General features: G+C 43.7%; 2 protein-coding genes across 2 annotated transcripts in view; one reads left to right on the top strand and one right to left on the bottom strand.

The window, feature by feature from the left end:
* Nucleotides 1-12157, top strand: part of ESR2 (estrogen receptor 2 (ER beta)) — an 84177-nt gene extending 72020 nt beyond the window's left edge. Inside the window, exon 9 of the mRNA XM_008566247.1 lies at nucleotides 12030-12157. The gene's annotated coding sequence lies outside the window, so the exon portion shown is untranslated. The remainder of the gene's footprint in view (nucleotides 1-12029) is intronic.
* SYNE2 (spectrin repeat containing, nuclear envelope 2) overlaps nucleotides 1-14290 on the bottom strand; it is a 269055-nt gene that overhangs the window by 7215 nt on the left and 247550 nt on the right. The window contains exons 97-105 of the mRNA XM_008566257.1: nucleotides 13644-13806; nucleotides 7928-8115; nucleotides 7284-7434; nucleotides 6639-6926; nucleotides 4503-4785; nucleotides 3784-3852; nucleotides 2733-2872; nucleotides 1009-1123; nucleotides 93-295 (exon numbers count right to left, since the gene is read on the bottom strand). Of these exons, the coding sequence (XP_008564479.1) occupies nucleotides 93-295; nucleotides 1009-1123; nucleotides 2733-2872; nucleotides 3784-3852; nucleotides 4503-4785; nucleotides 6639-6926; nucleotides 7284-7434; nucleotides 7928-8115; nucleotides 13644-13806 (1600 nt within the window). The remainder of the gene's footprint in view (nucleotides 1-92; nucleotides 296-1008; nucleotides 1124-2732; nucleotides 2873-3783; nucleotides 3853-4502; nucleotides 4786-6638; nucleotides 6927-7283; nucleotides 7435-7927; nucleotides 8116-13643; nucleotides 13807-14290) is intronic.

The following is a 14290-nucleotide window of genomic DNA, read 5'->3' as shown; positions in this document are numbered from 1 at the left end:
CGCTTCCCAAGCAGCGCACTATCCAGTGCGCCACCGGGCCGGCCCTCACATTAATATTCTGAATGCGTCTTTCCTCCACACCTCTAACTCACCTGTAGTCTCTTCACTCTGAGTTCCATTTCCTGAATATCAGAGGGAGGCTTTGCCAACTTTAACGTTTCCAGCTCTGCTTCAGTTTTGTCCAGCCAAGTGGTGATGTCGCAAATATCAGAGTTCAGCTGCTGCAAGTTTTGTTTTATTCTGAGTTTATTGTGAAGCTCTTGTGCTTGAATTAGCTCCCATCTGTCAAAGGCACCTGGAATAAAAAGCCACTAATTAAAAAAGCAATGATACAGATTTCTCTGCCTCCAGCTAATTAGGGGTCAGAATGATAAAAACCTGTAGGGGATGTCTCTTGCAGGAAGATCCAGGTTTGGGAGTTCCCTGTTTGGAATATGGGGTTGCATGCTTCCCTTGCTCTGGTCCAAGGCCTATGCTGCTACCCTCCCACAAAAACTGGAATGAGGTGGGGAACAGATTAGGAAACCCAACACGTTGCCAATATGTGCTGTGGTCTCAAGTTCTGCATTTCAGTTCATGCTGCTGTTAGGGTGTTTTCTCCTTTGGTCTGTGAATAATCAGGTCAAGGCTATCAGTTCTGCTTTAGATTTAGTTGAGTAATTACTTTTATAATTATTGAACTAGCCTAACGAAGAGACATCTAAGACAATCATCATTTTCATGCCTGATCTTTACATACAAGTAAAGTTATTAAAAACATGCACTTCATCATATGATGCTCATTTTTGTCAATATTTAAAGAACAGTTTCCAAATTAAACCGCCTAGGAATTAATTCATAAATACAAGTCAGATTTGAAAAGAACACTGGCTGTTGTAGGGTAAGTTCAGCAGTTTTGGTGAATTACATACTTGGTGAATTCCTAATGTTCTGCCAAGTGAGGACTTAAAGTAAACTAACCCAAAATACCAAACTCCACCCTCTCAACAACTGCCAATTAGGCAGTACCTGAATGCTGTCCTGCTATGCCAGCCAGTCTCTCGTCTTCTGGCTGTGGGCTGCCATTCAAGACTCTTGGGCCTTCTTTGCCACCATCAGTGCCTGGAGGTAACAGCAGCTTTACCTAGAGTGAGCCAATTTTTGTTACCATTTGTAAATTGTGAAGGTTATATGAAGAACAACTGGGTTCATATTAACAGGCAAGAAATAAGGACCAGGCTCTTACTGTGATAGCACTTTTACATTTTTCATAGTGTTTGACAAAATTTTAATGATCCTTCCCTGTCACTCTGTAGAGGTGGTTGGCGTTATTATCAACAGGAATCAGAAACACACAGAGGACAAATCAGCTTCCCAGGGTCACTCACTACCAAGCATTTATCTTTCACTGCACACACTGACTCCTCTGTTATCACAAAGCTGATTGAGCTATTAATTCAGGTTTTTCCCCAAATAAATGTATCCCTTTTAGAAAAGTCATGCTTTCTTTGGATCATGTCCATTTGGCCAATTTGTGTGGAATGAAAAAAATAACCCTTCAGATTTGTGGTGACATGCCTGGTTTTAGATACAATACACGGGCTGATCTTTTGAAACCAGCCACGTGAGGAAAATAAACGTAATCACTGGTAGAAGCCAAACCATCCAGGCCAGGAAGTAAAGCAAAGGTCTGGTGCTGAGGTCTCTTTCCCCCAGTCTTATTCTGTACCATAGAGGGACAGATTAATAATGATAACTGCTTGCTAAGGTAGAGGAAGAGTTTCTGAATTGGGCATGGACAACCCCATTATCAAATGACTTGGAATTGACCATGTAAAGACAGAACTTTCTCCAGTATGTAGCAATATTCACTCCTAGACAGAGTTCACATTCACATTTTGAGTAATCCACTGATGCTTACATTGCTTTTGGTTTCTCTAAAAGCTGGCACTAAAAATGCAAGGGACATTTAAATTTCAACTATCTTGTTGCTAATTCTCTGTACTGGGAATGATCTGTGGCCAACTTTAAAAAAAAGCCTTAGGCTTTCCCCCAAAAGACGCCTAACCAGAGCATGGGAAGAACTCAAGTTTCTTGAGGAAGATGTAACTAAGAAGGGACAGTCACTACTATAAACAGCAAAAAACCAATGTAGGAGGAGGAATAATGACTTCCACTTCTGAGGGCCTTCTTTCACCTTCATATGCATGAATCCTAGCAACAACTGCCTAAGACGGGTTAATCATCAAGAAGGGCTTACAAGGGCAAGGCAAAGTGCTTAAGGCCCCACAGCAACTTATTAGTAGGACTAGGAGTCAAACCCACATCCACCAAGCACACCATCAGATCTGAATATGAAGTCACAATTTTTTGAATAGGATTTGTGGGCAAAAGTCAAATATAACAAAGGTTTGGGATGGGAGATCAGGAGCAGCAGTTTAGGAAAGCCAGCACTTTGCTTCACTCTCTGCATGGACGACTGACCCAACAGTAGTAATTACTGTTATATCACACCAATGCGCATAAGGATGGTTTCTGGCCAGAAGCCTATCTCTAAATCTAGTCAGTTTTGCTAGGGTTCTAATGACAGGGTTCTAATAGATAGCTCAGCAGAGATACTGTCACCATGAGAAAACCAACTTGAAATGTGCCTGGGGAGTGAGCACATGCAATTTTACATCAAAAATCTCTTTTTAAAATTTTAACTATTATTTATACACTTGGGTTATATTCACAGTGAAGTCAAGACTTACATAGCCTGGTTTATAAGGGGTGCTGGAATCTGAAGGGATGGGTGGTCCATTCCTATCACCTTCCATTTGTTTGTAGTGATGCTTGGGACAGGAAGGGCTGTCAGGAACATGCCATGAGTGGCCATCAGAAATGGATTTACCTGAAACAAACAAAAAAACCCAGCAAGTGACAGTCTATTCTCTCCAACCAAAGGATTCATAATTAGTGACACAAAAAAGGTCATGGGTAACATGGCATCAAGTGATAGTAAAAAAATGAGTTCTGCAGCTTTCCTTGCAAAGCATGCATGTTTGCAAAATTTGAGTATGTCCCGGAAGGGAATGAAATGAGAGTCATGCAGCTGGGCAATGTTGTGCCTTCACTAGATGGGTTCACAATGGAGCATGACATATGTGTGATTTGTTGTGGGCTGAGTGGCATTCTGGAGCTGGGGACACTGAGCAGCAAGGCCAGGTCTGGGGGCCAAGAGGACAGAAGACCTCTCAGGAGTGAGGGGAAGAGTGAATGTCAAGATGGACTTGGGAACCAAAGCTGCTTGTGGCTCTCCCCCACCACTGCAGATGCAGTGGGGGCAGAGGATAAAGATTAGAGCTGCAAGTCAAAGAAAGGAAGGTTTCTTCTCCTGCGGCAAATGTGACAGTACCTTCACCTTCACCTACTCACCCCCCATCCTCTTCCGAGGAAATCACCATAAGCAAGGAAATAGTTCCAAACCAAGCCACCATGAAGAAAGCTTGGCCCATGCCAAAAGACCTCAGTTAGATGGAGGAAAAATAATCATCCAAAAAGGCACCATGAAAAGTTCCCTTCTGCACAGGCCTGAGGGAGAGGAAGGGGATGGTGTCGAGACTGCTCTGGTTTGGGTGGGGTTTTGTAAGGAGCACGCAGGCATGGGTGAGCGAGGCAGTGTAAATACACCATGACACAAGGAACAAGGCGCATGGTGTCCACAGAGGCAGAGGTCAGACATGACACGGGAGCGAGGTTTAGGATGCAGTGTGTGCTGCAGGGTGCTGCCATGTTGAGACACATGCACGGGCAGGGGCCTACCAGAAGACGCTTTCAAAGTTTTTGTGGTCATTTTAAGATATGCCTCAGGATTTTCAGGGATTTCTACATCTGAAAAAGAATAATGTCATTTTCCTCACTGGAGGTGCCTGTAGATTAATGCCCAAGTATTAAGTAAACACAGTAATAAACACTGTCAGCTGGAAGGAGAAAACTAACTACCCTTCATCTTTTTTATTAAAAGAATTTTGAAAATCAGGTATTTTTTTTTTTCCAGACAACTTCTGATGGTCTGAAGCAGTGGTGGGGGGAGGGGAGTGTACACAGAAAGAACGGGACACTCAATCAGCTGACGCTCTGAAAACTCCGCTGCAGAGATCACTCATGAGTCTGGCAAACAGCCAGAGCCATCAGTGAACGGCCTTAATGTCGAAAGAACGGGACACTCAATCAGCTGACGCTCTGAAAACTCCACTGCAGAGATCACTCATGAGTCTGGCAAACAGCCAGAGCCATCAGTGAACGGCCTTAATGTCTGAATGTGAATTTTGTTTATTTTTTCCTCTCATTCCACCTGTAATAGGAGGGAGCCAAATCTCAGGTATGTTAAGGGGTGGGCAGGACAGAACATCTGAAGCCACAGAAGTCTGGGTCAGCCATAGGCTGGACTCTTGATCACTGAGAGCTGGTCATGTTGCTAAGGTGCTAAACACACAGCTAAACAGATCAGTTTCAAGGGCTCCAGGAACCCTGGCTATTACCTGACAGTGCAGTGTAGTATGGACCGTCCTCGTCATCTTCATGAGAGGAGGAGCCCCCCACGTCACCCGTGTGATCCCACTCCAGAGGGATGGAGTCCACACTGACAGGGGTCTCACAGCCAGACCGTTCGTGCCCAGGTGCTGGGGGCACGAGATGACAAAGGGACTGAGGACATGAGGGCTCCTCGCGCTCTCCCCTCTTACGCCAAGAATCCGTCTGGATCTCTCTGGGGTCTTCCATGTCCGTTTCATTCTCAGAGGCCTCCTTTTCATCTTCCAGGCCCTAAATCAGAGTATCCAGTTTTCAGATTTAACTAAATCATAGGCTGTTGCAGTTAGAAGAAGCATTAGAAGTCTGCCTGACTAGCAGTTTCTGAAAATTGCCGCCACTAGTATTTCTAAGGCAGCTCCAAAAAGAATCAGGTTCCCAGGTCCTGTTTGTGGTTTTTCCAGCTTAGACAATCTGGAGGGGAGCCCAGAATCTGTATTTTCCAAAACTTCAAGCTTTTTTTCCCCCAGGAAAAAAGCTGAAGTTTGATAATCTAAGTTAAACAACTTTAGAAGATAAGAAAATGGTGGCCAAAGTTTCTTTGGTGGTTAATGGCAGGTTCCTCCAAGAACGAGAACAGTTAACAAAAGGACATTAGAGTGGACTGGGTAACATTCACAACTTCAAGGGCCACACGCACCAGGTTCTTTCTTTACTCTCCCCCAGTCTTACTGTCCAGTGCCTGTACTCTATTGTGTTGTAATGCTTCTCCCAGAGTAAGAAGAATGACTGTAAACTGCTGTATTTAAAAATGAGGAACTGTGAGGTAATTTTTGAGGCTACACCTGATGAAGAACGTTTTGAAGTCGGCCAGTTGGAGACACACAAAAAAGAAAAAGTGACCTGTAGTGTTGGTCAAAGGTCATCACTAAACTTCTGGCACACAAAGGCAGGGAACTTGGAATAATGGCCTTGACTCCACCTGAACTTCCCAAAAGCCTCTTGTCAAGAGAAACATCAGAGTTGCTTTTGAAAGCTGATGTGTTCAACACTTCAAAGGTGAGAGCAAAGCATCAGAAAGACACAAATATTAAAAGCTTCCAGACACTTAGATTGAGGAATAGGCTAATGCATTATGAAGTTACTAATATAGTCAAAACCAGATTGGTTATCAGTGAATTCGAGGGGCAGTGACAACATGCCAGAAAAGCCCCCTCCCGAGAGGTACATTGAAAAGAGATCAGAGGAGCAAGAACTTCCACCCTTTCCACTGGGTAATGGGAATGTGTTCTTCAGTTTTCTTAAATTAATTAATTCGTTTTTAGTTGACACGTATTTATTACACATATTTGTGGGTACAGTTATATTTTGATACATGTATATACAATGTGTGATAATCAAATCAGAGTAATTAGCATATTCATCAACATGAAACTTTTATCATTTCTTTGTGATGAGGACATTTGATCTCTCCTAACCCATTTGAGAACATACAATAAATTATTATTAATCATTGATGCCTAGCCCTACTGTACACAACTAGAACTTATTTTTCCCATCTAGCAGTAATTTTGTATCCATTAACCAATCTCTCTCTGCCCTGAGAACAGAGGCAGGAATTACACTTACATCCTGCGGTCCGTTCAGTTTACATCTGGACTCACAAATATTTATACAGTATGTCCTCTGAATTACAGAAGTCAAAGGTGAATATTTACATTCAAAAACCAAACCCAACCTCAGGTTAGTCAGTGTGCTCTGAAGCTCAGAGAATAACCCTTGTCCCCAACCTCCACAATGCAGAGGGGCTCACGCGTTAATGTACTTTGTCCATATTCCTCAGGGCAAGAACCAATGGGGCACATAAGACAGACAGGTGGGCAAAGCAGGCTCTTTCCGGAGGCCTGTGTGTTGCCTTCACCAGGCGAGTGAAACGGTGCCCAGACTGTGCAGGCAGCCTGTGTGCTAACATGCACACCCCCAGGGGTTACAGGAGTTGTAAAAGGGGATGTGTTCTGGGAACACAAATCACATAAACAGGCTCTGCCTAAGAAGCCCCACATGCAAATCCCTCTTTGAAAATATGAAGTTGGCAGCTTTGGGCTCTTTTGTGTCGGAAGAATGTTAAGACAGCTGAGGCCTTAAATCAAATCTTCTACCCGTTGCTTTGTGTTACCAGCTTGCTGTTGCATATCCCATATCACTTCTCCCCAAACATCTACAAATAGCCCTGGTGACGCAGAGAAGGATACCCTGAGCCTCCGCAGGATGGCCGTGACCCGCTTCTGGAGGTTGTCCCAGCGCTGGTTGCCCTCGTGGACCATCTGCTTCAGCTTGCTGGCCGCGTCCGTGCGGTTCTCCCGGGCCAGCCGCCGGTACTGCTTGTTGATGAGCTCCAGCTGGGTGAGCCTCTCATGGATCTGCCGCTGGAAGGCCTGCAGCACACAAACGAGGTCAGAGACACAGCATGCCACAGTGCCAGGACCCCCAGACCCCGAGCGAGCAGCCGCTTCAAGTGCTTAACCCCCAAGCTGCCAAGCAACAGAGGCCTGACTCTACCAGTTCCTCTGAGGCTAGCCAGAGAACAGGCTTTCAGGCCCATCGCATAGCAGCTGGCATAAATCGGCAATGTCTGGCCAAGCTGTCTTAGCAGCTGGGGGCGGGTTGTGGACTGTGCAGCTCTCGCTGGAGGTGGGGGATGCCAGGCACTTAGAAGCAGTCATCTTTGCAGCTCCTGAGCCTACTACAGGCTTGGTTATTGTCATGAGAACTGGGACAGAGACACTGTTTACCTCAAACCTCTTCAGCTCTTCTTTGGCATTTGTGTACAACACCTCTGAGGAATTCGGGCAGGCCGCTGTTCTCTCGGCGGACTTGAGCCAGTCCTCAAAGCGGGAATAATCATCTAAAAACTTCTGCCACAGGCGCCATGTCTCCTCAATTCTAAGAGGAGGAAAGCAACATAACACAAGCCACCCATTTCAACCCTGTGCTTTCATACTTCCTTTTGCCCCAATCCCAAGCTGCTTACACGCTCACTGTTTAGGGGGAGAGACCCTAGATGCCAGGAAATAACCAGGATGTCATTTCTTGTCTGCACACCTCCTTCCTCGGAGTGCCAGCACCTGAGAGCTCCTGCTTTGCAGAGGTTAAAACACAGGAGACGGGGCTGCATCCGTTACTTTATAGCTGGGCCAACAGAAGTACAGCAGCTGGCCCCCAGCTATGCCACAAGATGCAGGAAAACTGGGAAAGACATTAGCCCCACTGTGTTTTTCTTGAAGAATTTCTTTAATAGGCACCTACTGGCCTTCTCTGCCAATACCCGGCACACTTCTAAGTGAGGAGAACAGACAGCTTCTGTTATTGATGTAGGAAGGGTGCGCTGAGTTCAGCTGGCCACGTTTGAAAGGTTTAGGGGCAGCCCAGTTCTTACTTCATGCGCCGCTCCATTGACATGGCACAAATGTTCCGCCAGCGTCGGTCCAGGCTTCTGGTGGTCTGCTGGATCGAGTCACACTCGGTCTCATTTGCACAGGCATCGGAGTCATGCAGTAGGACATCACAGATGTTAAACACGGACTCCACCCCTGCACTGTGTTGTTCAATATCTCGCTGCAGATCCTACGATTACAACAGCGGAAGAAAATCCTTGGGGGGGTGGTGGTGGGAGGGTCGGCATCAAAGGATCTCTGCTCCTCCCTCCCTCCCTTCTCCCAGCCCAGTGGGGACAGCACTGGGTGCATTTCTACTTTGGGATAGCAACACACACTGACACCCTCTCATCTTGTGCTGTCAGCACCTGACCCGAAGCCTAAACACAGGCAACATTTGCAACTTATCTGTTGCACTAGGTGAGGGTGGGAATGGTGGTGGGTGCCCTCTACACACTGACAGGGGGCACTGCTGACTCTCTGAGAGCCCACCACCCCACAGACTGTGGGCATGCACAGGATCTAATCCATTCCATCCAACCCCAAAGGCCTCCAATTTAGACTTGGATTTGGGGATGTCTTCTTTAGAAACTGATTGAGTCTTTTCAAGCAGGAACTAAAACTTACACAACAGAAACTCTTAACTTTCTGTGGGTCACAGAATCCCTTAATCTATACTATGACTTTGTGCTGTCTTTACACACACACCAAATTGTGCATGCAGCTGCACAGGTGTACGCAGCCTCCCCATGAGCCCATCCAAGGCTCCACGGGTCCAAGGGAAGAATTCTGGGGCAGAGACCTCACCTCTCCAACTGATAGGGTCTAGCCAAGGCTGTGGCTTGGGGAGGGTGATAGTGATGCAGTTCCCCAGTTTGGGAAAAAGAACATTTATGAAGAGAAAATGCATGGTCATAGGAAAAAACGGAAAACCTCTTTAAGAATAAACATGGCATATTCAGTTATCAACAGAGAATACTTCTACACACCATGGGTGGGCTGGGGGGGGAGGGAGAGAGATGAGGAGCCTGTTTTGTCATTCTGAATGAGTTAGGGTTCCCTTGAAATCCACACTCTGTGACAAGTGACATGAGACCAAGCCATTAGTTTTAGTATCCAAATTATATTGTGAAACAGCAAAGGCATAGTTAAATTCTATTTAATAATGCAGGATGAGTGTCCCTAATCTGAAAATTCAAAATGCTCCAAAATCTGAAACTTTTTGGGCATGACACGACTCTCAAAAGAATTCATTCATTGGAGCCTTTCAGATTTTCAGATTAGGGATATTCAACCTGTATGCATTCTGCAAATATTCTAAAATCCAAAAAAATCTGAAATCTGAAACACTTCTGGTCTTAAGAATTTTGGATAAGGGATACTCAACCTGTATACCAATTTCTGAAAATTTACAACACTCTATATAAGCCACTATTAACTATACTAAATACACTTCCCTAGATTCAACGAAGTCCAGTTTACAAGAGGATTATTTTATAAATGGTGCCTACCTTGGTCTACAGAAGAGGCTGTATAAGGTTCATTAAAGGTCACCTTGACATTTCGATAATTTTGGAGATGATTATCATATTAGTAGATAGGACTAATATTTTCTTTTCTTCTGATAAAAAGAATTTGGATCATTGTGTTCAGGTGGATATGAGAGAATAAAATGCTAACACTACAACCACATTTGTAAATTAGGCAGTTCCTAACACAGATCCTTAGTAAAAATGAGCACCACAAAGCTACATTCAGAAGAATTGTATTTTCCATTTGGTCACCACGTGTGCCCTGTTAAGAGAGACGTGCAGGGTGATGTTTTGAGCTCTGCAGCTCAGGCACAGTGCCTAAAATGCTATAGTGGTGGGAGTCTCCTAGAGTCAATATGAGGACTAGATTTAAAATTAAGTTTAACTAGAATTCCAGTTTTAAGAGTTCTTGTTGGTTCACGGAGTCGTCAGAGCCTTTTAAAAAATATGCTAGTATTGATATATTTTAACTATTAAAATAGTAATTTAAGAACCCTAACACTGGTGCTAAATGAGTAATACTGACAATTTTCAATGAAAAATGCCCATGAACTCATCTGGCTCCATATGGGTAGGATCTAGTTGAAAAGCACAGAGAAAGTCTAGTCTGTGGATAAACATGAAGGCCATGTATTAGGCCATGTATTTTAATAGACTTTTTGCGTGACCTTACCTATTTATTTAGCTATATTGAATAAAAGGGCTAAAGAAAACTGATTAATATACAGGGTAAATGGTAGTAAGAAATGAGCTCTACGATAATTTATAAAAGACCATCAACATCTTGGTTAGAAAATAAAAATAAAAAGCCCCAATATTTTCAAAATTTCCCCAGAAAACCTTCTAAAACACCACAGAATGGCCTACTGATGTTGTGTACAAACTAGTTACCCTGTACAATATAAACTGGTGGACCACATTTTAAAATGCAAACCATTCAAGTGCTAGATGAGTAACATTTTATAAACGGAAATGGTCTTACTAATAGCACCCACTGAAACATGAGTCTGCACAATAGATTTCAGAAATTGTCCAAACCCAGAGAAGAACTGAATTTAAGACACAACATAAAATGATGCAAACGACTTTTGCCAACAGTTCTGGAAACAGGCTCCTTTTCATTTGATTTTTCTGCCCTGAGTATGTGACACAGAGCACTGAAGGTGGGAAAGAGCTGGGGGAGGGCGGCAAGAGGAGATGGGGCAGAGGTGAAACTGGAGGAGAGGACACAGCCAGGAAGAATGAGCATAAAAAGGAACAAGAAAAATAAGAGAAAGAGGGAAAAGAAGAAAAACGGGCTGAGAATGGAAAATCACACAGGGTGGAACCCCTGGTGGTGGCTCTAGAATGTCTCTGCGGGAGGGGCTTGGGTGGCAAGTCAGGCAGGATAGTATTGGGGAGTGCTTTAGGGGGGTTGGGGTGAAGCTGAATTGGCCCACTTGGGAGGGGGCTATTGGTAATTACAGAATGGGAGGGTAAATAACAATCTTCCCAAGCCACCATCTGGCGCACCCAACAGGGAACCAACAAGCCAAGAAAAACTAGGAGGGAGATGCTGAAGACTCAGACGGAAGTGGTTCATGATTTGCAAGTATCACAATGTTGCCACCACTTCCTTTGCATTTTGTAGATGATATATTCCATAGGATAATACAGGAATATATCCCTTATTACCTTATACTTAAAAGAGTTCTACATAAGAAAGGAGAAACAAAAAGAACTCTTATGGGGTTTACCCCATCCCCCACCAGGTTCCCAAGGACATTACAATGAGGATCCAGGGACACCATGGTTCTTGACCACTTTTGGGGGCTGAGGGCTTTTGCAGAAAGCAATACTAGGTGATTCCAAGTTCTTACGTCTTATTTTTGAAGCAATCAAGCAATTATTATATTTAATTTAAAAAGGAAACATAGGTACGATTTTTAAAAATGACCCATACATAATTCTTTTGTGTGACAGATTTCTGTTTTCAGTCTTCTGGATGAACTATTTAAGGTCTGGGCTTAGTATAATAAACACACAGTTACTCATTCTTTTTAAGAAACACACAAAGTTTCCTGAGACCATCTGTGATAGGCAGAATAATGACACCCCCAAAGATGTCCAGATCTTAATCCCAGAGCCTGTGAATATGTTAGGTTACATGGCAAAGGAGAACTAAGTTTGCTAATCAGCTGACCTTAAAATACGGAGATTATCCTGGATTATCTGGGTGAGCCCAATGTAATCCCAAGGGAAGCAGAAGAAGAGGGTCAGACAGAGGGAAACATGGCTATGGGAGAAAGGCACGGACGGATGCAGTGTGGACAGCTGTGGAGCAGGAAGGGGCATGAGGCGAGAAATGAGGGTGGCCGCTAGAAACCAGAAAGGGCAAAGAAACAAATTCTCCCCTAGAGCCTCCAGAAGGAACGCAGCCCTGCTGACACCCTGACCTTAGCCCAGTGAGACCCAATATCCGCTTCCTAACTCCAGAAGTACAAGCTGATAAATGTGTTTTTAAACTGCTAAGTGTGTAGTAATTTGTTATAATAGCAATAGAAAACTAATACAGCGTCTAACTTCTTTACAGGAATGGTAATCCTGATGCCAACTCCATAATTTCTTTTGGTCACCAAGGGATAAGAATTCCAGTATGATGATGCTGAATTGTATAAAGAAGGAAGTTTCGAATCAACCAGATTGATATATATATATTTTTTGTCCTTTTTGAGACCGTCCGCACTGCGCTCAGCCAGTGAGCACTGTGCTCAGCCAGTGAGCACTGTGAGCGGACCGGTCATCCCTATATAGGATCCGAACCCGCGGCGGGAGCGCCATATTAATGTACCACTTCAGTACGGGAACAGACAAGGCCAAGAGAATGGCAGTTGTTCCAAATTGTATGTTTTGGAGAATAAATTCCCTGCAATTTAATGTTTTGTCACACTTCAGATTTATAAAAAGTTAACACAATTACCAGCCCCTGCCAAATATAGCCAGCCATTCTGTAAGAGGAAAGATATTGCTGGCTTCCACACTATTTACTTGAAAAAACTCACCCCTGAGGGTAAATCATTCTTTACAAGGCCTTGTCCATTAAGAGACTATTCAAAGAAATTCATCTTAGTGGATCAAACTTGTAAGGAAAGCCGATAATGTTCAGTAGCTATGACTCCACTGAGAAGGGCATTAAAATCTCTGCAATGTCCATGGATACTTATATCAATATTCTTTTCTCCACAAAGCAAAGACAGAATCTAGGTGACCTCAACGAAAAAGACACACTTAAATTTCTGAGGCTAAGAGGAAAAACCAGTATTTTTAATTTGTAGCATTACTAAATCACACCAGTTTGAAAGCCAGAGAATAGGCATCATTTAAACAGTAATTGTAATAGCACTTTAAAAGGTCAAGAGCAAAATCAAATATTTAGCTCTATTTATGGTAGCATGAAATGTCACTTGTTACAATTAAAAAGACGGACTTGAATTCAAGCGAATTTATCATTAAAGGGTCTAGCAGACTTCTGGCCTTGAATCTGGTGAAAAAGTCTCAGCCCCCAACTCTGTCTCTGAGCACCTGTGATATGCAGTGAGGATGAGGTGTTGGAGGTCTAACGTGAGGAAAACAGATGCGAATCTGAGAATCATACTGTTTATATGGTCGGAAAAGAATTCACCCACAGCTCTGAGGAAAACAGAAGTGAACAAAAACTACAGGAAAAATAAGATAAACTTACCTGTTTTTTTAAAAAACAGACAAACTCGGGCAATGCACATGAGAATGGGCATGTAACCATGAACCCATGGAAGGCAGGAAAGTGGATTCCATAAACCAGTGATGTCAAAATACACCTGCCAGGTTAGTGCAGAGATTTTCAAACTGCAGAATTTCCAGGGCTGGCTCAGAGCATGCATAACAAAAGGCATAACAAAAACGCACAGAGCACTGCAGCTCTTGGGAGGCCTCCTAAGCTACTGGTTCAAGCATGTTCCTTATTATACCTTTCCTGGTTTTAATTTTTTCTTTTTGGAAGCTCTAACAGACACACACAGTAGACCCCATGAAAGTTTTCCTTGGTTAGAAAAGTTATTTTTCTTTCAATTCATTGCCTTCCAAGACTATATTAAAGCACAACAAAGATCAAAGTTAGCACACGTCGTAGACACCTGTGTCTTACGAGAGCTCATTTCTGAGCGCCCACCTGCTGCTCGGCGAGCCTCTTCTGGATCTCCTGATCATCGCAGACGTCATAAACAACAGGCTTAGAAAGCTCAGACTCAATTCGAGCCAACCAGGTGCGCAGGTTGCTCATGTTTTTGTCTAACTGCTGAATAAAAGCAAACGTCTCCTTCAGCTTCTTCACCCTAAATGTAGTTGCAGGGAAAAAAAGAGATGGAAAACAAAAACCCAACATTTAGTGATGAGAAGAATGGGCCAGTAAGGGCACTGGACGGTAAAAAGGAATCCACACTGCTTTGATTTTACAGCAGGAACAACTCTCACATCACCAGATATGAGTTTTCACAGAATATGGGACAATTTGCAGAACTGTTGACTCGGCTGATTTTCAAATGGACTCTAGTTAATCCATCCATGCAAATATGGAAGTCCTATCACTCCTGTTCCTGACTTCTGTCCAGTTTCTGTCTTGGATCTACCCAAGATTGCAGCAGCCAGTGATCTAGCCTGACAAATTAAAGATGTCACACGCCTGGTTCACTTGGTGGTGTCTGGACCTAGATGCCTCTCAAGGGACCCACCTCTTTGAGCCAGCACAGAACACGTGACAAACTCTACCACTTCAGTAGGAGGGGTTGAGGGTGCTGTACCCATCAAACTAACCCAATG

Source organism: Galeopterus variegatus, unplaced genomic scaffold (genome assembly GCF_000696425.1).
Source record: "Galeopterus variegatus unplaced genomic scaffold, G_variegatus-3.0.2 Scaffold231, whole genome shotgun sequence".
Taxonomy (NCBI): domain Eukaryota; kingdom Metazoa; phylum Chordata; class Mammalia; order Dermoptera; family Cynocephalidae; genus Galeopterus; species Galeopterus variegatus.
This window is presented reverse-complemented; position numbering and strand designations above follow the sequence as displayed.